The 25,908-nt window shown below is 45.3% G+C and overlaps 1 protein-coding gene across 1 annotated transcript in view; it reads right to left on the reverse strand.

The window, feature by feature from the left end:
- Nucleotides 1–25,908, reverse strand: part of LOC124552345 (synaptic vesicle 2-related protein-like) — a 137,425-nt gene that overhangs the window by 21,870 nt on the left and 89,647 nt on the right. The window contains exons 8-9 of the mRNA XM_047126614.1: nucleotides 21,570–21,734; nucleotides 7,257–7,567 (exon numbers count right to left, since the gene is read on the reverse strand). Coding sequence (XP_046982570.1) covers nucleotides 7,257–7,567; nucleotides 21,570–21,734 — 476 coding nt within the window. The remainder of the gene's footprint in view (nucleotides 1–7,256; nucleotides 7,568–21,569; nucleotides 21,735–25,908) is intronic.

A 25,908-nucleotide genomic window follows, 5' to 3' on the forward strand; every position in this document is an offset into this window, starting at 1 on the left:
CGCTGCACTGCTTGCCCAGTCTATTAGTATCTATGGTCGAAGGTCACGACACGTGAGTCAGTGTGCGCAGCTGTCTCACTGTGCCTGCATTGGTTCGCCCGTGAGAGATTTTTAGTAAAGCAACTTTCTCCATTTCGGCAAAAACGTGATGGCAGATTGTCGAGAGCAACGCGCAGCTGTGAAATTTTGTTTCCTTTTGGGGAAATCGGCCTTGGAAACTATTGTAATGCTTAAGACTGCTTGAGAGGATGCTGCCCTAAGTAAAACCAGAGTCTAACAGCGGTTTTCAAATTTTAACAATGGACAAATGTCAGTTGTAAACCACCCCGTTCAGGACGCCAGTCAGTGTCAAGAAGTGACCAAAAAGTCGTCAAAATGAATCCCCTCGTTCGTGAAGACCGTTGCCAAACCATTAATCAACTTTGTGAGATGTCTAGATTATCATGGAGTTCAACTCAAAGGATTTTGTCTGAAGATTTGCACATGAGAAGTGTTGCAGCCAAATTTGTCCCTCACCTTCTCGCAGACGAACAAAGTGAGCATCAACTTCAGGCACGTTTTGGGCTTCACTATCAACTCAAAGAGGACCCTGAATTTTTTTTCGAAGCCACTGGAAGACAAGTGACTCTTCTCGTCCCAAAGAAGCTCGCCAATTGAAGTCAATCATCAAGAGGTTGCTCATTTGTTTCTTCGATTGCAGAGGTGTTGTGCAAGTGGACTTCTTCTCCTGGGTCAAACTGTCAACCAGGAGCTCTACTTGGAGATTCGGAAAAGGTTGAGGGCGAGTATCTGGAAGAGAAGGATAGATCTTTGGCGCACAGGCGACTGGATCTTCCATCATGATAACACGTTGGCCCACACCGCCCCCTCCGTACAGCTGTTTTTGACCAAAAACAGCATGACACCGATTGTCCACCCCCCCCCCCCCCCCCTCCCCTACTCACCGGATCTAGCCCTCTGTGATTTTTTTTTTTTTTTTGTTCTTCAGATTCAAAAGGGACACGAAACAAAAGCATTTTGCCACTGTGGAGGAGGTAAAACAAAAATCGTTGGAAGACATAACGAACATCCCAATAAGTGAATTTAAAAATTGTTCTGAATAATCGAAGCATCGTTTGAAGAAGTGCATTTTGGTTGGAGAATACTTTGAAGGTGAACAAAATTTGGTTGTAAAAATATTAAGAAATAAAGACGTCATGAGGGATTTCCACTCTGGTAGCCTCCTGAAGAACCGTATTGTTGCTCTCCATGAAACAATGCACATGCATAAGTGGATTTAAAAACTGTTCTGAATAATCGAAGCATCGTTTGAAGAAGTGCATTTTGGTTGGAGAATACTTTGAAGGTGAACAAAATTTGGTGTAAAAATATTAAGAAATAAAGACGTCATGAACGATTTCCACTCTGGTAGCCTCCTGAAGAACCGTATTGTTGCTCTCCATGAAACAATGCACATGGCATTGCAAACTCAGAGGTGAGATTTATTTTACTTAATGTGTTTGTATATTCAGTCTACAGCTAAACTGACACATCAGTTGACAAACTGCCTATTGGCTTCTGTCTCGTGTTCTTTGGTCAATGCTTGTTTGATGATTTTCCTGTCGTTGTGGTCTTCAGTGTAAAGACTGGTTTGCAGTTCTCCTCACTACTCTATCCTCTGCTAGTCTCTTTATCTCCGAGTAACTACTGCAACCTACGTCTTTCTGAATCTGCTTACTGTATTCATCTCTTGGTCTCCCTCTATGATTTTTAACACCCAAATTTCCCTCCGACCTCCAATACTAAAATAGTGATCTCTTGATGCCTCAGAATGTGTCCTGCCAAACGATCCCTTCTTGTAGTCAAGTAGAGCCACATATTCCTCTTTTTCCCAATTCTATTTTATACCTCCTCATTAGTTATGTGATCCAGCCAGCTAATCCTCAGCATTCTTCTGTAGCACCACATTTCAAAAGCTTCTATTCTCTTCTTGTCTAAACAGTTTATCGTCCATGTTTCACTTGCATATGTGGCTACACTCCACACAAATACTTTCAGAAAGGACTTCCTGACACTTATATCTGTACTCGATGTCTTCTGCAGAAACGCTTTTCTTGCTATCGCCAGTCTACATTTTATATCCTCTCTACATCGATCATCATCAGTTATTTTTCTGCCCAAATAGAGAAACGCACTTACTATTTTAAGTGTCTCATTTCCTAATCTAATTCCCTCAGCATTACCTGATTTAATTCGACTACATTCCATTATCCTTGTTTTGATTTTGTTGATGTTCATCTTATATCCTCTTTGAAGACCCTGTCCATTCCATTCAACTGCTCTTCCAAGTCCTTTGCTGTCTCCGACTGAATTACAATGTCATCAGCAAACCTCAAAGTTTTTATTTCTTCTATCTGAACTTTATTTCCTACTCCAAATTACTCTTTTGTTTCCTTTACTGCTTGCTTAACACACAAATTGAGTAACATCAGGGATAGCTACAACCCTGTCTCACACCCTTCTCAACCATTTCTTCCCTTTTCTGCCCCTTGACTTTTATAACTGCCATCTGGTTTCCGTACAAATTGTAAATAGCCTCCACTCCCTATCTTTCACCCCTGCCACGTTCAGAATTTGGAAGAGAATATTCCAATCAACATTGCCAAAAGCTTACTCTAAGTCTGCAAATGCTATAGACGTTGGTTTGCCTTTCCTTAACCTATCCTCTATAAGAAGTTGTAGGCCAGGTACCTACAGAGTTACAATTATTGAACCATATGAAAATCGTCATAACTTCTGAACGGTTTGCATTAGAACGTTCAAACTGCACAGTTGGTCACGGGGCATGATGGGAATTAGTATGCACATATTTGGTTTCGCTTAGCGACGAAGCTCACTTTCAGTTGGATGGGTTTGTCAATAAGGAAAGTTGACGCATTTAGGGGACTGAAAATCCGCATTCCGCGATCGAGAATTCTCTTCGCCCTCAACGGGTGACTGTGTGGTGTTCAATGTCCAGTCACGGGGTACTCGGTGCGAAATTCCTTGAAGACGTGGTGACTACCGAACGGCCGGTGAAGGTTTTGGAAGATGGTTTCATCCCCATTATCCAAAGTGACTCTGATTTCGGCAAGATGTGGTTCGTGCAAGACAGAGCTCGACCCCATCGAAGCAGGGGAGTGTTCGATGTCCTGCAGCAGCATTTTGGGGATCGCATTCTGGCTTTGGGGTACCCAGAGGCCACTGGCATGAGACTCGATTGGCCACCATATTCTCTAGAGCTGAACACATGCGACTACTTTTTGTGGGGCTATATTAAAGACAAGGTGTACAGCAACAACCCAAATCTGTTGCTTAGCTGAGAACAGCTATTCAGCAGGTCATCGACATCTTCGATGTTATGACACTTCAACGGGTCAAGCAGAATTTCGCTGTTAGTGTGCGCCACATCATCGCCAATGATGGCAGGCATATCAACAAGACATAACCTAAATCCAAATATCTGTACTGATGTTTACATCTACATCTACATCTACATCTACATCCATACTCCGCAAGTCACCTGACGGTTGGGCTCTAATCACTCTCTAATTTTATCCTCATGGTCTCTTCACGAGATATACTTAGGAGGGAGCAATATACTGCTTGACTCCTCGGTGATTGTATGTTCTCGAAGCTTCAAAAAAAGCCCGTACCGAGCTTCTGAGCGTCTCTCTTCCACTGGAGTTTATCTATCATCTCCGTAACGCTTTCGCGACTACTAAATGATCCTATAACGAAGCGCGCTGCTCTCTGTTAGATCTTCTGTATCTCTTCTATCAACCCTATCTGGTACGGATCCCACACTGGTGAGCAGCATTCAAGCAGTGGGCGAACAAGTGTACTGTAACCTACTTCCTTTGTTTTCGGACTGCATTTCCTTAGGAGTCTTCCAATGAATCTCAGTCTGGCATCTGCTTTGCTGTAGATTAATTTTATATGGTCATTCCATTTTAAATCACTCCTAATGCCTAATTTCAGATAATTCATGGAATTAACTGCTTCCAACTGCTAATCTGCTATATTGTAGCTAAATGATAAAGAATCTTTCTTTCTTTCTATGTATGTATTTGCAGCACATTACACTTGTCTACATTGAGATTCAATTGCCATTCCCTGCACCTTGACATCCCATCTGTCATTCGCCCTGTGGCTCATAGTGAAGGATTGCCAGTTCATGTTCCCCCACATGTACCACATTCAAATAGTGGTTGCGATGGAGCTGGGTCGGCACATACAGCCGAAACAGTGCTGTCATCTGCACACTGGCCCTACTTTTACGCCAACATTGTCACCTGGAGAACCACGCAGAATCACACAGTGTGAACTCAAAGCTCTGCTCTGGTTAGGGATTTACGTCGTTCAAAGCTGACCTCTTGCCTTCACGACTAGAGAAGTGGAATCTCCTCACTGACATGGCAAGGTTGAGTGTCAGTTTGATACGGAAGGCGACATTACATTCTGTAGTGACACTGACAGTTTGTTGGAAGACCTGAACATTGCATACAAACCAGACAAGTGGAGACTCATTATAGATGGCTCCTTATCTAAAGAAAGTTATACTATGTTGAAATCCATTGTCGCTACGGTCGCAGGTTCGAATCCTGCCTCGGGCATGGATGTTTGTGATGTCCTTAGGTTAGTTAGGTTTAACTAGTTCTAAGTTCTAGGGGACTAATGACCTCAGCAGTTGAGTCCCATAGTGCTCAGAGCCATTTGAACCATTTTTGAAATCCATTGTAAACAGTGTTAATTATAATAAGCATGAATGGGTGGTGTGTGGAGATTCCAAAGTCATTGTGATGCTGTTGGGTTTGCTAGGAGGTTACACCAACAATAAGTATTGCTGCTGCCTGTGTGAGTGGGACAGTCGTGCAAAAGAAGACCACTACACACAAGGGAATGGCCTTCACAGACAGGTCTGGGGACAGGGTCAAAAAATGTTGCCAATGAAGCTCTAGTGAATCTGAACAAAATAGTTCTCCTGCCACTGCACATTAAGTTGGTACTCATGACACCATTTGTTAAGGCTGCGCACAGGAATGGAGCAACATTTCATAATGTGTGTAAGAACTTTTCAGAACAGAAAAAATTACTAAGGCGATTTTCATTGCTGGGGCAACGGCCTTGCCGCGGTGGATACACCGGTTCCCGTGAGATCACCGAAGTTAAGCGCTGTTGGGCGTGGCCGGCACTTGGATGGGTGACCATCCAGCCGCCATCCGCTGTTGCCATTTTTCGGGGTGCACTCAGCCTCGTGATGCCAATTGAGGAGCTACTCGACCGAATAGTAGCGGCTTCGGTCAAGAATACCATCATAACGACCGGGAGAGCGGTGTGCTGACCCTACACCCCTCGTATCCGCATCCTCCGCTGAGGATGACTTGGCGGTCGGATGGTCCCGATAGGTCACTCGTGGCCTGAAGACCGAGTGCTTTTTGATTTTCATTGGTCGACAGATATGCCGATTGTTGGGGGACACACACTTTTCAGTCCTCTCTCTACTCTGATGAGCTGCAGTTGTGGCATTGTTTTCGTAATGTGACAACATTATACACTTTTCTACATAGCTTCCGAAATTTTGTAGGCACTTGTCATAGCGTGGCACAAGTTTTTGTATGCCTTCTTCATAGTAGGTTGCCTCCTGTGTATTCAACCATGTGGTAACATGTTCTTTCAGCTCGTCATCATCGTTCAAGTGTTGAATACCAAGGACAGATTTAAGTCTAAGAAGAGATGATAGTCGCTAGGAGCGAGTTCTGGACTGTATGGAGGATGATCAAACGCGTCCCAGTGAAATTCCCGAAAGAGTTGTTCGGTCACATTCGACCTGTGAGGTCGGGCATTATCGCGAAAAAAAAAAAACACCTTTTGACAGTAATCCTCGGTGCTTGTTCTGTATTGCACGGCGCAATTTCTTAATGGTCTCGCAGTAACCACGTGCATTGATTGTTTGGCCTCCTGGTAAGAAATCAAGCAGCAAATTGCCTTTTCTGTCTCAAAAAAACGGTGCACATGATTTTGCGACATGTGAAAATTTACTTAGGCTTAACTTTCTTTCGGGATGAAGTGTGCCTCCATTCCAATGACTGCTGTTTTGTTTCAGGGGTGTCGTATGATACCCAAGCTTCATCTCCCATGACTATCCGAGAAAGAAAACCATCGGCTTCTTCCCTGTAGCGTTTCAAAAACTGAAGTGCACTGCCCATCCATTGTTTTTATGTTGTTCAGTAAGAATTTTGGGTACCCAATGTGAGCAAAGTTTTCGAAATTTCAGTTTTTCAGTAACAATTTCATGAATTAGTGATCATGAGATTTGCGGAACTTCCATAGCAAGGGCACTAAGTGTAAACTTACGGTTGTGCTTAATCTTCTGTCCAATTGCGTGAACCAGTTCATCAGTAACCACAGATGGGCGTCCACTTCGTTCTTCATCGTGCATTTGATCACGTCCTTCACTGAATAGTCTGACCCATCTTCTAACCATTGAATCACTCATAGCATTTTGTCCGTAAACCTCGCACATTTGCTGTTGAAATTCCTTTGGTTTAACTTTCTTTGCATTTAGATCTGATTTCACACGCAGCGGCATTTTCAATTACGGCTGACATTATAAAGAAGCACTACAAAGCACACGTCGGCAGCAGCGATCTGAAAATGGCGTACATGTCTTCTCCTTGGGTCAGAGTAACAGCCGCGCATGCTCGGAACTGCGATTGTAGCGCTGCCGCGGATAGAAATAGAATATTGTTAAATAAACAGGATATGTGAAAAAAGTTGTAATGGTGGGTCCTCCCTTCCACGTTTTCCTTAAGTCCAGTGATTACCACGTCTCAGGTAGCGCTACACTGTTCATTCATTAACTAAAAACAGTCGCTACCCAGACTATACAGACGGTGTCAGTTGACATCAGGACCGTGACGACAGTGTTTTGTTACCATTTCGTCTACCTCAATTAATCACTGGCTTGTCCGAAAAACTGAGTCAACATACCTCTCCAATGAGAGGGACGTTGAGCTCAGATTGAGGATAAGATAGGTAGATATACCTTTTGCCATGCACTTCACAGTGATTCGCAGATTACAGATATAGATTCAGGAGTGAACGCAGTTATCAAACAGAAGAAATACGAGATACACCAACGAAATGTATATTTGCCGTCTTGCATACCACATGGTAGAATCTTTGGTCGAAAGCTGACCGTAAGTGGGGAGTCCTGAATGGTGCGTGAAGCTTACCGAGGATGGTCTTCTTGCTGACGACCTTGATAATGGGGCTGATGGCGATGTAGCTGACGGCAAAGCCCGCGCCCGTGATGAGCGTATTCTGGAAGCTCACTGGGTTCACTGTGGCGACGCACACCTCCAGTGCTGGAGGCAGTTCCAGGGAAGCAGCCCCAGTGGTGACGTCCCCGACCCAGCTGGTCAGGTTGCTCGCCATCGCATCCGGCACGGTGGAAGTCCAGTTGGCTCCACGCTCTGCGCTCAGGAGCTCTACTGTCCAGTTGCTGACTATCACATCCTCAGCTGCTGTGTAGCTCTCCGTCACACTGAAATTTATTTATTATTTTCCTCATAATATTAACTAAAAAGGCTCTTATTCTAATTTTCGAGAAAACACTCTTATGTAGTTTTCTTTGTTTTCCCAAAATATCACAAATAGCATACCCAAAAATTGATGACTGCCGTGAAGATTGTGTATGAGTGACCTGTGGGAGTAGTTCGTATTGATGGTGACAAATCAAGAAAATTCCCAAGGAAGAAAGGCGGTAATCTCTAACCCATATTCTTTAACGACCTTTAGATAAAATAATAAAGATATGCAAGTGTTGAACAGAGCTCCTCGATGGTGAGTGTTCATCGGAGGTGAGGGTATCATCTGGAGTGCCCCAGGGAAGTGTGGTAGGTCCGCTGTTGTTTTCTATCTACATAAATGATCTTTTGGATAAGGTGGATAGTAATGTGCGGCTGTTTGCTGATGATCCTGTGGTGTACGGGAAGGTGTCGTCGTTGGGTGACTGTAGGAGGATACAAGATGACTTGGACAGGATCTGTGATTCAGAGGCGGGCTGCTAGATTTGTTACTGGTAGGTTTGATCATCACGCGAGTGTTACGGAAATGCCTCAGGAACTCGAGTGGGAGTCTCTAGTGGAAAGGAGGCGTTCTTTTCGTGAATCGCTACTGAGGAAATTTACAGAACCAGTACAATTTTACTGCCGCCAACTTATATTTCCCGGAAAGACCACAAAGATAAGAGAGATTATGGCTCGTACAGAGGCATATAGGCAGTCATTTTTCCCTCGTTCTGTTTGGGAGTGGAACAGCGAGAGAAGATGCTAGTTGTGATACGAGGTACCCTCCACCACCCACCGTATGGTAGATTGCAGACTATGTATGTAGAAGTAGATGTAACAGAAGAAGCTTCGAATGTGGATAATGAGCTAAAGCTGCTCTATACTGGAAATATAGCTGTAGTGTAACATCCCATTTCGTTGGGAACTGCCAAGGAGCACTCTTAGGATATTCCGAAAATGGAAGATATTCATGTGAATATAGAGAGGAGAACTACACTACTGGTCATTAAAATTGCTACACCACGATGATGACGTGCTACAGACGCGAAAATTAACCGACAGGAAGAAGATGCTGTGATATGCAAATGATTAGCTTTTCAGAGCATTCACACAAGGTTGGCGCCGGTGGCGACGCCTGCAACGTGCTCACATGAGGAAAGTTTCCAACCGATTTCTCATACACAAACAGCAGTTGACCGGCGTTGCCTGGTGAAACGTTGTTGTGATGCCTCTTGTAAGGAGGGGAAATGCGTACCATCACGTTTCCGACTTTGATAAAGGTCGGAATGTAGCCTGTCGCGAATGCGGTTTATCGTTTCGCGACATTGCTGCTCCCGTTGGTCGAGATCCAATGACTGTTAGCAGAATATGGAATCGGTGGGTTCACGAGGGTAATACGGAACGCCGTGCTGGATCCGAACGGCGTCGTATCACTAGCAGTCGAGATGACAGGCATCTTACCCGCATGGCTGTAACGGATCGTGCAGGCACGTCTCGATCCCTGAGTCAACAGATGGGGCCGTTTACAAGACAACAACCGTCTGCACGAACAGTTCGACGACGTTTACAGCAGCATGGACTATCAGCTCGGAGACCATGGCTGCGCTTACCCTTGACGCTGCATCACAGACAGGAGCGCCTGCGATGGTGTACTCATCGACGAACCTGGGTGCACAAATGGCAAAACGTCATTTTTTCGGGTGAATTCAGGTTCTGTTTACAGCACCGTGATGATCGCATCCGTGTTTGGCGACATCGCGGTGAATGCACATTGGAAACGTGTATTCGTCATCGCCATACTGGCGTATCACCCGTGGTGATGGTATGGGTTGCCATTGGTTACACGACTCGGTCACCTCTTGTTCCCATTGACGGCACTTTGAACAGTGGACGTTACATTTCAGATATGTTACGACCCGTGGCTCTACCCTTCATTCTATCCCTGCAAATACAATTCAGCAGGATAATGCACGACCACATGTTGCAGGTCCTGTACAGACCTTTCTGAATACAGAAAATGTTCGACTGCTGCACTGGCCAGCACATTCTCCACATCTCTCACCAATTGAAAACGTTTGGTCAATGGTGACCGAACAACTAGCTAGTCACAATACGCCAGTCACTACTCTTGAAGAACTGTGTTACCGTGTTGAAGCTGCACGGGCAGCTGTGCCTGTACACGCCATCCAAGCTCTGTTTGACTCAATGCCCTGGCGTATCAAGGCCGTTATTACGGCCAGAGGTGGTTTTTCTGGGAACTGATTTCTCAGGATCTATGCACCCAAATTGCGCGAAAATTTAATCACATGTCAGTTATAGTATAATATATTGGTCCAGTGAATCCCGTTTATCATCTGCATTTCTTCTTGGTGTAGCAATTTTAATGGCCAGTAGTGTATTATTTTAAGTTAATTGAGCTACAGTAGAGCAAAACCCTGTTGCCACGCTTCCGTTTGTGCAGAGCCAAGAATAAAGGTAGGAGCTGTAGCTCCTGTGAGCATTTGCCGAGGTGGGCATACTATCCTGTGCAGCCACTGATGGAAGGTGTTATGGTGGCCCGCCAAGGAATAACCAAAGAGTCTGCATTAGCAACGAACGTTATGTAAAAAGTAATTTAATGGACTTACTCTACTGTATACGGACCAGAGAGAAGGAGGAACCTTATGCTCATTGTAAAGTACATTGCGTTAATGGGTAATCTGAGAATATGTGGTTGGAGTGATGGAACTCTGGCTGTGATGCTTTACATTGTTTAGGGAGGGAAATAAACTCTTTTTCCAGCTAATTAATGAAATCTTCAGGGAAGAGGATCCGAGCACAGTGAAGAAGATTATTAACTGGAACTCAATAGCAGGATCAGCTCTATAAGATAAATTTACAGGCGACTGTAGTATCCAGAAGATATTAACAAACAAATCGAATCTAAAAAAGAGTCTTGTGCTATTCTGGGAGGATGTATGTATGTGGTAGGTTTGACATCTCCCTGTGGACGCTTGGTACGTGGTGGCTGGCACTCCAAAAAGACTTTGGTGGGTCGTAGTGGAATGGTATGAGGAAACTGAAAAGAAAAGAAGTGATAACGAATAAACACAAAAGAAAAGTAATGTGAGCTTCAAAACATGACAGACAAGAAGAAAAACTCAATACACTCTTAAAAAAGTGGACAGTTTTGAACATCTTCACATCATACTAAGTAACTAATGCGAGTATAGAACAAGAGCTACCTAACAGAACTAAGAAAGAGATAAGTATGAATATTAAAATGTGTATTTAGATTGCATTTAAGGTACCAAAAAATGGTTCAAATGGCTCTGAGCACTATGGGACTTAACATCTATGGTCATCAGTCCCCTAGAACTTAGAACTACTTAAACCTAACTAACCTAAGGACAGCACACAACACCCAGCCATCACGAGGCAGAGAAAATCCCTGACCCCGCCGGGAATCGAACCCGGGAACCCGGGGGTGGGAAGCGAGAACGCTACCGCACGACCACGAGATGCGGGCTTAAGGTACCAGTTACAGTGTATGGTATGGACAGATCAGCACTACAAAAGAAATATGTACGTAGGATTATTGCAACATAAAAGAAGTTTATGAGGAGAGCAGGAAAAACCAGGAAATATGGAGCTAAAAATGAAATGACTCGAAAAAAACTGAGCAAAATAAAGCAATGAATGTGTTGGTTGAGGAGCATCAGTTGTTATCAATCAGCCCCCATACGGTTCAGACTGGACCCCATCCTATTTTAATCTGTTCCCAAAACTTAAAGAACACCTTTGAGGACTTCATTTTCGTAGTCATGAAGTGGTGCAAGCAGAGGTGGTGGAACTTTGTTCATGGACAAGACGACTATGTCGAGAAATATATGTAGACAAGAAGAAAAAATATATGGAATGTTAATACAGTTTGCTTTATTTACAAAGCTTTAAAAATCTTCACGTAAGAAATTCTAAGCTATTTCTTTTAGCAAGCCGTCATAACATTATTACATTGTAACGACAGAACTGCTGAAATGAGCCGGCCGGGGTGGCCGAGCGGTTCTAGGAGCTTCATTCTGGAACTGCGCGACCGCTATGGTCGCAGGTTCGAATCCTGCCTTGGGCATGGATGTGTGTGATGTCCTTAGGTTAGTTAGGTTTAAGTAGTTCTGAGTTCTAAGGGACTGATGACCTCAAAACTTAAGTCCCATAGTGCTCAGAGCCATTTTTTTGCTGAAATGAATTTGATGAATTTTGGTGTGGAATTAGCCTGACGCCTCAGAAATGACATACGTTGTCTGTGTATTGAACTGGGGACCTAGAAACGACGGAGAGGCTTCGTCCTGCCGTAGCCTACAACAATGGTCCACAACCCCACAACAGGCCACAGCAGTCCACCCACCCCAGAGCCGCTCCACACCGAGCCCAGGGTTATTGTGGGGTTCGGTCCCCAGTGGACAACCCCTCCCCCTCGACCACCTCCCCCCCCCCCCCCCCCCCCCCCCCCCCCCCCCCCCCCCCCCCCCCCCCAGAAACGTGTCTCACTTGAGATGAGTGTAACCCCAAATATTTGCGTGGTAGTAATTGTGGTGTATGCGTACACATGGAGACAGTGTTTGCGCAGCAATCGCCGACATAGTGTAACTGAGGCGGAATAAGTGGAACCAGCCCACATTCGCCGACGCAGACGCGCAACCGCCTTAAAAACCATCCAGAGGCTGGCCGGCACACCAGACCTCGACACTAATCCGCTGAGCGGATTGGTGCTGGGGACAGGCACGCCTTCCCGCTCAGGATGCGCTGCGTTAGACTGCGTGGCTAGCCGTGTGGGCAAGACACAGCGTAGTTAAAAAAAAAAAAAAAAAAAAAAAAAAAAAACGCACTCCGAAGAGAGTGATGTAGGGAACAGAACATCTTTTTTCACATTAGTGAACATAGACCCTGCTAAAAAGTTATTACATTTGTTGCATAATGTACATATCGTAAAATGTAAACCTACTTCAGTAGCATGATGCATAGATGCACGCTCCTGCTGCACATGCCATGTCATGTCATTGTGTGTTGGGGCAGCTGGGATGGGGGTGCAATAGTGAGCTATGCGTAGCTGAACGGGCAGAAAAGTGAGGGTATCTGACGTTATAGCACATACTACACTACTGGCCATTAAAATTGCTGCACCAAGAAGTAATGCAGATGATAAACGGGTATTCATTGGACAAATATATTATACTAGAACTCACATTGGATTGCATTTTCATGCAATTCGGGTGCATAGATCCTGTGAAATCAGTACCCAGAAAAACCACCTCTGGCCGTAATAACGGCCTTGATATGCCTGGGCATTGAGTCAAACAGAGCTTGGATGGCGTGTACAGGTACAGCTCCCCATGCAGCTTCAATACGATACCACAGTTCTTCAAGAGTAGTGACTGGCGTATTGTGACTAGCCAGTTGTTCGGTCACCATTGACCAAACGTTTTCAATTGGTGAGAGATGTGGAGAATGTGCTGGCCAGTGCAGCAGTCCAACCTTTTCTGTATTCAAAATGGTCTGTACAGGACCTGCAAAATGCGGTCGTGCATTATCCTGCTGAATTGTATTTGCAGGGATAGAATGAAGGGTAGAGCCACGGATCGTAACACATCTCAAATGTAACGTCCATTGTTCAAAGTGCCGTCAATGCGAACAAGAGGTGACCAAGACGTGTAACCAATGGCACCCCATACCATCACGCCGGGTAATACGCCAGTATGGCGATGACGAATACACGTTTCCAATGTGCGTTCACCGCGATGTCGTCAAACACGGATGCGACCATCATGATGCTGTAAAAAGAACCTGGATTCATCCGAAAAAATGACGTTTTGCCATTCGTGCACCCAGGTTCGTCGTTGAGTACACCGTCGCAGGCGCTCCTGTCTGTGAGGCAGCGTTAAGGGTAACCGCAGCCACGGTCTTCGTGCTGATAGTCCATGCTGCTGCAAACGTCGTCGAACTGTTCGTGCAGATGGCGGTTGTCTTGCAAACGTCCCCATCTGTTGACTCAGCGATCGAGACGTGGCTGCACGATCCGTTACAGCCATGCGGATAAGACGCCTGCCATCTCGACTGCTAGTGATACGACGCCGTTGGGATCCAGCACGGCGTTCCGTATTACGTTCCTGAACCCACCGATTCCATATTCTGCTAACAGTCATTGGATCTCGACCAACGCGAGCAGCGATGTCGCGATACGATAAACTGCAATCGCGATAGGCTACAATCCGACCTTTATCAAAGTCGGAAACGTGATGGTCCGCATTTCGCCTCCTTACACGAGGCATCACAACAACGTTTCACCAGGCAACGCTGGTCAACTGCTGTTTGTGTATGAGAAATCGATTGGAAACTATCCTCATATCAGCACGTTGTAGGTGTTGCCACCGGCGCCAACTTTGTGTGAATGCTCTGAAAAGCTAATCATTTGCATATCACAGCATCTTCTTTCTGTGGCGTCTGTAGCACATCATCTTCGTGGTGTAGCAATTTTAATGGCCGGTAGTGTAGGATTTTTTAAGGAGTTTTATCTCTATGTGCTGCCAGGCAGTGGAGGCCAGTCCAGCCGGTGTGCTGATCGAGTAAGCCATTCGACGGTATTGTTGGCATTATGTCAAACAATCCCAGCCACAAGGGCTTGCTGTACTGGGACATCGTTGACGAAGAGTGAGGTAATGTTTTGTAACTCGGGCACTTGCTACCACGAAACTCCCACACTGTGAATTCAACAGGGCTGAGCAACCCGTGCTTGAGCGGTACAGAGAACTAGGAAAACCTGACGTGACAAGCAGAATGAAGCAAACTTACTCATCTCACTCTAGTATGACTCTGACAGAAGCGTAGATATAAGAGTATTTTATTTATTTTTTATTTTGCGTATGGCAATACAGCGACAATATTTTAATTAAGTACAACAATATGTAAATGAAATGTATAAAAAAACAATGTGTAAATAGTACATGTGTAAAAAACAAGCATTAGTACCAAAAGGATAAAGTACAAACACTCAAGACAAAATAACTACACGTTAAAAGCTTGGCAAGTCTGAGTAGAAACTGATTCATATGTTTAAAGCTCAATATCTAGATTGCACAGCCAATCCAAAGGAGAGCGTTTCACATATATAAACTCAGAGACAGGTGCGGCGTATCTTTTTAACGGGCATTCCTCAATAATATGGCGGGCGTTCTGTTCTGGTGCTCCATAGTCACAGGCTGGTGAGTCGCATAGGCCCCACTTGTACTTATATGCATGAAATCTTGCATGGCCCGTTCTGATACGGTTTAATTTAGTCCAGGTGCATCTCTTCAGGTCAAAGCCCGGTAATTCCAGAGTAGGATCTTGGATACCTTGTTTATTAATTCCAGAATCATTCCAAAAGTGCCGCCATTGCTCCTTGATGTCAGGTTGATGTTCTTGTGTATTAACCCATATACGCTTCCGTGACTTCAAGCGGGTCGATGGTATTTCGTTCAAAACCTCATGGATTGGTAGATTCTGTGGGTAATCTGAGTCATGAATTTTTGACCACTCTCTTGCTGCTGCTTCTTGCTTTCTCAATTGTGGAGGTTGGATATTGTTTAGAGTATGCATCCAAGGGACTGGGGTGGGTTTAATAGTACCCGTTATTATCCTCATACACTCGTTCAACTGGACGTCGATTTTCTTAGTATGAGTGCTCGAATGCCAGACAGCATAGCAATATTCTGCAACAGGATGTACCAGGACTATTGCGGCAGTACGTAAGGTGGATGCTTGAGCTCCTCAAGTCGAGCCAGCCAATTTTCTCAGGATGTTGTTGCGACTCTTTAGCTTTTGGCTTACGTTTTCTAGATGTTTTTTGTAAGTCAGGGAGCGGTCTAGTGTTATGCCAAGGTATTTGGGGTTGACGTTGTGTTTGACTCTTTGTTCACAGAAGTTTGCATTCAGTTCCTGGTGGGCGATTTTATTGTTCAAGTGGAAAGCACACACCTCAGTATTGGTTGGATTAGGGCAGAGTCACCATTTTTTATAATAGGAATTCAACGACTCCAGATCTTCTGTGAGTACGTTCGCTCCTTCCCCAAGTGTTTTACTTTGTACAACTAGTGTCAAATCATCGGCGTAGAGTATAAATAATCGAGATTAGGGGCTCAAAGCAGCCGCTCGTGCTGCCATTCCGTCTGCGTCTTGAACTGGAGAGAATGGTAAGCAATTGAATTTCAGAAAAACCACGATTCACCATTGGTGATGGAAATCGGTTGCCAACTTGCCACTGATTAATTCATCGAGTTTCGGCATGAGGCACACAATACCTGAGGCGTGGCAGCTGCGAGACTTGGGAAAGTTTCACCAACATGGGGAGATGGCGTCTAGCTGGCCTCTGCCCTCTGACTGACTTCGGCTGCTGGACTGCAGGCTGCCTACGATTCAGCTGTGGGAGGCGCAACCTCGTGGCCTCCTAGCTGCCTGGACGTCTTTGGCCAGTGTCCGGGTCTAAGAATGTGGGGTGGTGGTGGCATTGCTGCTAGGCATCTGGCATAGGCTATTGCACTTATACGCATGATTGGAGACAACGAGATGTGCGGCTGGTCCTTAGCTGACACAACTCTGAAGGATCTGGGTGGCCCAGGCTTGCTCGAGGAAAGGAGGCGTTCTTTTCGTGAATCGCGGTTGTTAGCATCCGACTTAGTAAATGAATCGACTTCATTTACTTCCGGTACGATGGACGTCGAAAAATTATTGGCAAATTTTAAACACATTTTAAATCACGCATTGGACAAGTACGTGCCGTAAAAGTGGGTTACGGACTGGAAAGACCCCACCGTGGTTTAACAGCGCAATTCGGAGAATACTCAGGAAGCAAAGACAGTTGCACTCGCGGTACGAGAAAGATCGGGAGAATGAGGACAGGCAAAAGTTAGTAGAGATTAGTGCTGCTGTAAAAACAGCGATGCGCGAAGCATACAACCACTACCACCGTCATACCTTAGCAAAAGATCTTGCTGAAAACCCAAGGAAATTCTGGTCTTGCGTAAAATCGTAAGCGGGTCGAAGGCTTCCGTCCAGTCACTCACTGATCAGTCTGGCCTGGCAACGGAAGACAGCAAAACGTATAGCTCAAATTTTAAATTTAGCATTTGAGAAATCTTTCACAGAGGAGGATTGTACAAACATACCGCCGTTTGAGTCTCGTACAGATTCCCGTATGGAGGACATAGTGATAAACATCCCTGGGGTTGTGAAGCAGCTGAATGGGTTGAAAATAAATAAATCGCCAGGTCCTGATGGGATTCCAATTCGGTTTTACAGAGAGTGCTCTACTGCATTGGCTCCTTACTTAGCTTGCATTTATTGCGAATCTCTTGCCCAACGTAAAGTCCCGAGCGACTCGAAAAAAAGCGCAAGTGACGCCTGTATATAAGAAGGGTAGAAGGACGGATCCTCATAATTACAGACCAATATCCTTAACATCGGTTTGTTGCAGGATTCTCGAACATATTCTCAGTTCGAATATAATGAATTTCCTCGAGACAGAGAAGTTTCTGCCGGCCGAAGTGGCCGTGCGGTTCTAGGCGCTGCAGTTTGGAACCGCGAGACCGCTACGGTCGCAGGTTCGAATCCTGCCTCGGGCATGGATGTGTGTGATGTCCTTAGGTTAGTTAGGTTTAACTAGTTCTAAGTTCTAGGGGACTAATGACCTCAGAAGTTGAGTCCCATAGTGCTCAGAGCCATTTAGAGAAGTTTCTGTCCATGCACCAGCACGGCTTTAGAAAGCATTGCTCCTGCGAAACGCAACTCGCCCTTTTTCCACATGATATCTTGCGAACCATCGATGAAGGGTATCAGACGGATTCCATATTCCTTGACTTCCGGAAAGCGTTTGACTCGGTGCCCCACTGCGGACTCCTAACTAAGGTACAAGCATATGGGATTGGTTCCCAAGTATGTGACGGGCTCGAAGACTTCTTAAGTAAAAGAACCCAGTACGTCGTCCTCGATGGTGAGTGTTCATCGGAGGTGATGGTATCATCTGGAGTGCCCCAGGGAAGTGTGGTAGGTCCGCTGTTGTTTTCTATCTACATAAATGATCTTTTGGATAGGGTGAATAGCAATGTGCGGCTGTTTGCTGATGATGCTGTGGTGTACGGGAAGGTGTCGTCGTTGACTGACTGTAGGAGGATACAAGATGACTTGGACAGCATTTGTGATTGGTGTAAAGAATGGCAGCTAACTCTAAATATAGATAAATGAAAATTAACGCAGATGAATAGGAAAAAGAGTCCCGTAATGTTTGAATACTCCATTAGTAGTGCAGCGCTTGACACAGTCACGTCGATTAAATATTTGGGCGTATCATTGCAGACCGATATGAAGTGTGACAAGCATGTAATGGCAGTTGTGGGGAAGGCGGATAGTCGTCTTCGGTTCATTGGTAGCATTTTGGGAAGATGTGGTTCATCCGTAAAGGAGACCGCTTATAAAACACTAATACGACCTATTCTTGAGTACTGCTCGAGCGTTTGGGACCCCTAACAGGTCGGATTGAGGGAGGACATAGAAGCAATTCGGAGGTGGGCTGCTAGATTTGTTACTGGTAGGTTTGACCATCACGCGAGTGTTACGGAAATGCTTCAGGAACTCGGGTGGGAGTCTCTAGAGGGAAGGAAGCGTTCTTTTCGTGAATTGCTACTGAGGAGATTTATAGAACCAGCATTTGAGGCTGACTGCAGTACAATTTTACTGCCGCCAACTTATATTTCACGGAAAGACCACAAAGATAAGATAAGAGAGATTAGGGGTCGTACAGAGGCATATAGGCAGTCATTTTTCCCTCGTTCTGTTTGGGAGTGGAACAGCGAGAGAAGACGCTAGGTGTGGTACGAGGTACCCTCCGCCACGCACCGTATTCTGGATTGCGGAATATGTATGTAGATGTAGATCTGGTGGTGCACAGGCACTGCAGCAGTTGCTACCACGACTGAGGACAATAGGCGTCACGTGGTGTGACTTAGGCATTGTTGCATTCTGACGTCAGCTGTGTTTACACACACAGTGTGCCTTGAGACCAGCCAGGGTACCCTATAAGGCTGCTTGATCTCGCCCATCATGAGGCATAGTGACCCAGAAAGGCGAGTGCCAAAGGAGCATAAAACACGATTCCTCTGCAAAGGCCAATTGTAGCCAATCAGTGCATATCCAGTTGTGGTATTGCTGTGCAAATTCCAGCCTTCATCATCGAAGAATAGCTGTCAGCATGGTTGCATCAACCAGCTACCTGCTGCTGAGACCCATACGAAGCAACGGTTGCTGATCGGTCATTGAGGAGACACTGTTGGCATCCCCTAGGTTCATCTGGATGGCACTTGCTCAACAGTTGCGTATCTATTCGCCCACACACATCTCCACATCTGTCATTCAAAAGCCGTGGCTCGCCAATTTCCTTGAACCCAGTTTTGGATAGTGCCATTTTGCCGTGCATGGTATTCTTTAACCGTGGTGGCACGTGAACACTTTACAAACCAAACCATTTCGGAAACATCTCCAACCTCGGCCAAAACGTCAACGAAGATGCCCTTCTGGACATCAGAGAAGCCGGCCAGAGTGGCCGAGCGGTCCTAGGCGCTACAGTCTGAAACCGCGCAACCGCTACGGTCGCAGGTTCCAATCTTGCCTTGAGCATATATGTGTGTGATGTCCTTAGGTTGGTTAGGTTTCAGTAGTTCTAAGTTCTAGAGGACTGATGACCTCAGCAATTAAGTCCCATAGTGCTCAGAGCCATTTGAACCATTCTTGAACTTCAGAGAAATCGCTGCATTTCTGCATTACATCAACAACTGCACTGTTTTCCACACAGTCCACCTGACTCCGTTTATTGACCCTCCACTGCTATTTTTGCCATCTGTGAGTGGTTATTGTACATTAACAGCAAATATAGGTGGTGGTCATGTCAGTGTGGCTGGACCGTGTAGGTCGAACAAGGGATGTTGAATGTATCCAGAGAAGGGCAGCATGAATGTTAACAGGTTCGTTTGGCTTTCAGAGATGCTGGAAGAACTGAACTGACATGTGCTTGAGAATTCAGTTATCCTACAACAGCCAACTTATAACCAGTTCTACGTGTATAATCTAGGAATTAGTAAAAATCCCTACATATCTCTCTCATAGCGACCATAAAATAAAATTAAACTAATTACAGTACGCACAGAGGCATTTAAACAGCAACTCACCGAGTAATGCACAGTATTGATTTAGATACCGAAAATAATGAAAATGCTGAACCGCACCTCTGTTATGGGGTTAAAAGATTTAATATGGGGACAGGCTTCCGTACACACTGGCTAATTAATGAAGTGTGATTGTACCGTACCAACTGTCAATGACCAATGACCTCAGCAGTTTGGTCCCATAGGAAATTACCACCACCAACTGTCAATTTAGAGCTGGTGCGGGACTGTAAATTTCTCTTACATGACCTGCGCTTGGTCTTTTTCGTACTTACTATTTTCCAGTGCACATAGATTTGGCTCGAATCTGGATAGTTATTCGCAGAAGCTAAATTATTAACATTGTTATTACAAACGTTACTCACAACTTTTAAAAGATACAACACTGTGTTTTAGTTTACGACATCTGTAGAGCTGCTCAAATAATGTAGTCTATGCAAAACAGTCATTCTAGAATGAATTTTCACTCTGCACCGGTATGTATGCTGATATGAAACTGAGAGGGGAATGGAGTCAGAAGCAATGGAATCAAAAGACAGAGCACACAGTGGAAATGAAAAATACAGAGAGTGGAGACCATACATAGATTGGGGAGGGGGGGAGGGAGGTTTTGACCCTTCCAGACCTGCGAACTATAACACATAGGTATAGGGGAGGTCGTATTTTGCAGCAAAATTTTAAATACATATGTGTAGGGGTAAAAGTAAGTTGAACCTCCCAGAATTTTTCATCTCCCAAGATATGGTGGAGTCAGTGGCATTGAGAGTGAAAGACAAAAAGAGACAGGGTATGTGGGAGAGGAAACAGTGGCAGTGTGATACACTGCGAATAAATGGGAGAAAGAGGAGACTGTGGGTAAAAGATACATATAGACAGGGAGATGCTGAGTATGAAAGCGTAACTACAAAGAGAGACTGGGTAAAAGAATTTACAACAAAGTGCGGATTGTTCGCTTGCCAAAATATTTGTTAAGCAAGATGAAATCGGTAGTGAGTGAGGTAACTGGTTCCCCATGTTTCTGTCGAAGTCTTTTAAAGAGGAATATTCGCATTTTTTGTGCTCCAGCAGAAGTATTTTTCCAGTGGTAATTGATTACTTGGGTAACTTATAGCCAAATTGGGTAGGATATAAAATGCAAACTGGTAACAGCTAGAAAAGTTTTTGTATAAAGGTGATGTTTGACAACATCTATTGCAGGTGTGTTAGCAAGTCTTTTTAAAAGTTTCTCTGGAGTGTAGCCTTATATGGGAGGTCAACGGTTCATATGAATAGAGAAGTAGAGAATACAAGCGTTTGAAATGCGGTGCTACAGAAGATTGCTAAAGATTTGATAGGTAGAAGAGAACGAAGAGGTTCAGTATCGAATTCGAGAAGGAAAGAAATTTATGGCCCAACTTGACTAAAAATGGGTTCAACTGACAATACACATTGTGAGACATGAAGAAATAGCCCACTTGTAGGTAGAGAGAAGTGTATGGGACAAAACTTGTAGAAGGAGCCCAAGGTTTGACTGTGGGTGTCAAGTTCAAATGTATATACTTTGCAGTATCTATTTAGAGATGAAGAGGCTTGCACAGGGTAGGGGAGAACTGCATCAAGCCAATATTCAGACTGAAGACTACAATGTCGAGGAGATTTATGGAATGCCTCACTGGGACACTAACAGACGAGAGCCGAGCAGACACCCAACAGCTCCACTAGGGATGGCTTCTGAGCTCCTGCCTTCACCCTACGCATCGCACGCTGAGCTTACCTGGAGTAGTTGGCCTGGAGCAGTTCCACAGTGACTGGTGGTGGCAGCTGGCCCGCCAGCACGGCGATGACGTCACACACAGTGGCAGGGTGGTTGGGGTAGGCCTCACCGTACTGGCCCATGCGGTTCAGCAACTCTGGCAGCCAGATGAGGAAGCCGTTGGAACTGCAGGATAGTGCACAGGTAAGAAATGATTCATGAATGAGTACCTGCTTGTTTCTAGCTCACACTTTTCACAACTTGCTTTTATGAAGAATGGGTCAATGTGAGCAGCCAGTCATGAGTTATGAACTCGAAAAAATGAAAATTGAGTAATAAATCTCTTGTTTATTTGGGTGGTACACATCTGTAGTGCTGGTATGCAGTGATATCCCTGCACATTGCAAGTGGAACTGAAACCAAACATAGCAGACAAAGTTAAACTGCTGAGGCGAGAGGCTATGGTCGATGTATTAAAGTATTCCTAGATGTTTTTTCTTTGACTGCGAGAGATACCTTCAGAGTAAAACAGTGACTAGACTGTTTTACATCTGGAGAGGTCTCCCGCAGTTAAAGATGAAATGTCAGAGAATATTATACCTTTATACGTGTTATACGTGAATCATGGCCTCTTAGCCTGGAAGTTTCACCAGATAAATATAACTTACTAAATCAGGAGGCACAGTCGCTACTCTGAAAAAGATTCTGGTTTCTAACCTATATTAAACACCTTGTGTTGTGGTAGCTTAATATTTACTTGATTATAATGGTATTTTTGAAGCAAAAAGAAACAGTATCACATTTTCGAGCCCACAGGCAACAATCTGAAAACGGAAACTCTGATGCAGAATAGAAAGGACTGCCAGGAACCGCAGATTTGTCTGTCTCTGCCTTCGTTCCAAACAGAACATTGTCTCGACTCAACATCACACAAATTTAAAAATCGCTGACATTCAGTTCTTGTGTGATCACTGTACTGGAATGTTGCACCTAAAGATCTCGCCGAAGAATTGTCTCAACACTTTGCTCCAACCATTGCACAGCAGCTGCAGCTGTAGATTTTGATGCAAAGCGTTCTGAATTTGGTTCAGGTGAATCTCTCGCATCAGCTACATTTCTCAGTTCTGTGATGATGAAGGAACAGTCAGAAGACTTAAGTTTAAATGCAAACCTGTTTGCCTGTCGATTGGAGCCAAAGTGTGAACCATTTTGTGATGTGAGATTGCATCGTCACATCATGTGCAAATCTGACACAAAGCGAACACTGCAACAGTATCAACCAAACTCCTCAGAACTCAAACGATGACGCTTCCAAGGCCAAGGTGTGGCTGCCAGAGAAAATCGTATGTGTACATCAGATCAGTATTATTGCTCGCATCACGGTATTCCCTATTACGCATAGCTGTGACACTTGAAGATTGGGAAGATTGGGGACATTATTGTGCTCCAACAAGAATATATGTACTGGCAGGAGTAGAGCTGTGAGGACTGGGCTCAGTTGGTAGAGCACTTGCCCGCGAAAGGCAAAGGACCCGAGTTCGAGTCTCGGCTCGCCACACAGTTTTAATCTGCCAGGAAGTTTCATATCAGCGCACACTCCGCTGCAGAGTGAAAATCTCATTCTGGAAACATCCCCAAGGCTGTGGCTAAGCCATGTCTCTGCAATACCCTTTCTTTCAGGAGTGTTAGTTCTGCAAGGTTCACAGAAGAGCTTCTGTAAAGTTTGGAAGGTAGGAGACGAGGTACCGGCAGAAGTAGAGCTGTGAGGACGGAGCGTGAGTCGTGCTTGGGTAGCTCAGATGGTAGAGCACTTGCCCGTGAAAGGCAAAGGTCCCGAGTTCGAGTCTCGGCCCAGCACATAGTTTTAACCTGCCAGGAAGTTTCAAGAATATATGTGTTCAACGTCCAAAACTGTTGCTGGTAGACATGGGCTATTAGCAGGAACCTGTGCTTACAGATCCAGTGTTCACCATATGATATGAACGGTTCAGTTTAGGATGGGAAGTTGTAGGGCCGAGATGCTACATTCTTCTGGTGTGCTGGGCACTAAGAAATGATTGAGTCTTGCGTTTTCTTCTGGCAGTGTCAATGTAGATGTACATGAAAGACCCTCAAGGACCACGCTCATTGATATATGTGGATACTGAGTGAATGTAGTGTTAGTGATTCTCTAGTCATGGTTATCGGCGATCAGAAGGGCTACCTGTGACCCCTTCTGTTTTCACTCTACAGGCTGTAACTGCCAATGTTTAGAGATGAGTAGTGTTTGCATCATTCACGCTAGGGTAGAGCCATGCACTGGCGACGAGTACATACTCCTACTGAACAGCTTCATCCATTTGAACTGAACAGGATTACATTGTGGGCCTGCAGAAAGATGGATGGACGTATTGATCGGCTGCAGCACATGTTGGGCACAATGTATAGGTGGCGTATTGTTGCTTTCAACAGTGGTCTATGGAACACATCCACACCTGTACACAAGGCTCTGGATGACAGACACAGGTCCAGATTGATGCCAACAGCAATGGCCAACTGAACATCAGACAAGTAAGAAATACTGGCAAATGTGTCACTTGCTGTGTAATCATAACCATTAAGTGCTGTCTGGTAGCAGGACTCTGATCATGCATTCCTCTGGCCAGCCTATATGCCACAGGACTCTGATCATGCATTCCTCTGGCCAGCCTATATGCCACAGGACTCTGATCATGCATTCCTCTGGCCAGCCTATATGCCACAGAACTCTGATCACACATTCCTCTGGCCAGCCTATATGCAACAGGACTCTGATCATGCATTCCTCTGGCCAGCCTATATGCCACAGGACTCTGATCATGCATTCCTCTGGCCAGCCTATATGCCACAGAACTCTGATCACACATTCCTCTGGCAAGCCTATATGCAACAGGACTCTGATCACACATTCCTCTGGCCAGCCTATATGCAACAGGACTCTGATCATGCATTCCTCTGGCCAGCCTATATGCCACAGGACTCTGATCATGCATTCCTCTGGCCAGCCTATATGCCACAGAACTCTGATCACACATTCCTCTGGCCAGCCTATATGCAACAGGACTCTGATCATGCATTCCTCTGGCCAACCGATATGCAATAGGACTCTGATCATGCATTCCTCTGGCCAGCCTATATGCAACAGGACTCTGATCATGCATTCCTCTGGCCAGCCTATATGCCACAGGACTCTGATCATGCATTCCTCTGGCCAGCCTATATGCCACAGGACTCTGATCATGCATTCCACTGGCCAGCCTATATGCAACAGGACTCTGATCACACATTCCTCTGGCCAGCCTATATGCAACAGGACTCTGATCATGCATTCCTCTGGCCAGCCTATATGCCACAGGACTCTGATCATGCATTCCTCTGGCCAGCCTATATGCCACAGAACTCTGATCACACATTCCTCTGGCCAGCCTATATGCAACAGGACTCTGATCATGCATTCCTCTGGCCAGCCTATATGCAACAGGACTCTGATCATGCATTCCTCTGGCCAGCCTATATGCCACAGGACTCTGATCATGCATTCCTCTGGCCAGCCTATATGCCACAGAACTCTGATCACACATTCCTCTGGCCAGCCTATATGCAACAGGACTCTGATCATGCATTCCTCTGGCCAGCCTATATGCCACAGGACTCTGATCATGCATTCCTCTGGCCAGCCTATATGCCACAGAACTCTGATCACACATTCCTCTGGCCAGCCTATATGCAACAGGACTCTGATCACACATTCCTCTGGCCAGCCTATATGCAACAGGACTCTGATCATGCATTCCTCTGGCCAGCCTATATGCCACAGGACTCTGATCATGCATTCCTCTGGCCAGCCTATATGCAACAGGACTCTGATCATGCATTCCTCTGGCCAGCCTATATGCAACAGGACTCTGATCACACATTCCTCTGGCCAGCCTATATGCCACAGAACTCTGATCACACATTCCTCTGGCCAGCCTATATGCAACAGGACTCTGATCATGCATTCCTCTGGCCAGCCTATATGCAACAGGACTCTGATCATGCATTCCTCTGGCCAGCCTATATGCCACAGGACTCTGATCATGCATTCCTCTGGCCAGCCTATATGCAACAGGACTCTGATCACACATTCCTCTGGCCAGCCTATATGCAACAGGACTCTGATCACACATTCCTCTGGCCAGCCTATATGCAACAGGACTCTGATCATGCATTCCTCTGGCCAGCCTATATGCAATAGGACTCTGATCATGCATTCCTCTGGCCAGCCTATATGCAACAGGACTCTGATCATGCATTCCTCTGGCCAGCCTATATGCCACAGGACTCTGATCATGCATTCCTC

This window comes from Schistocerca americana, chromosome 10, assembly GCF_021461395.2.
Source record: "Schistocerca americana isolate TAMUIC-IGC-003095 chromosome 10, iqSchAmer2.1, whole genome shotgun sequence".
Taxonomy (NCBI): Eukaryota; Metazoa; Arthropoda; class Insecta; order Orthoptera; family Acrididae; genus Schistocerca; species Schistocerca americana.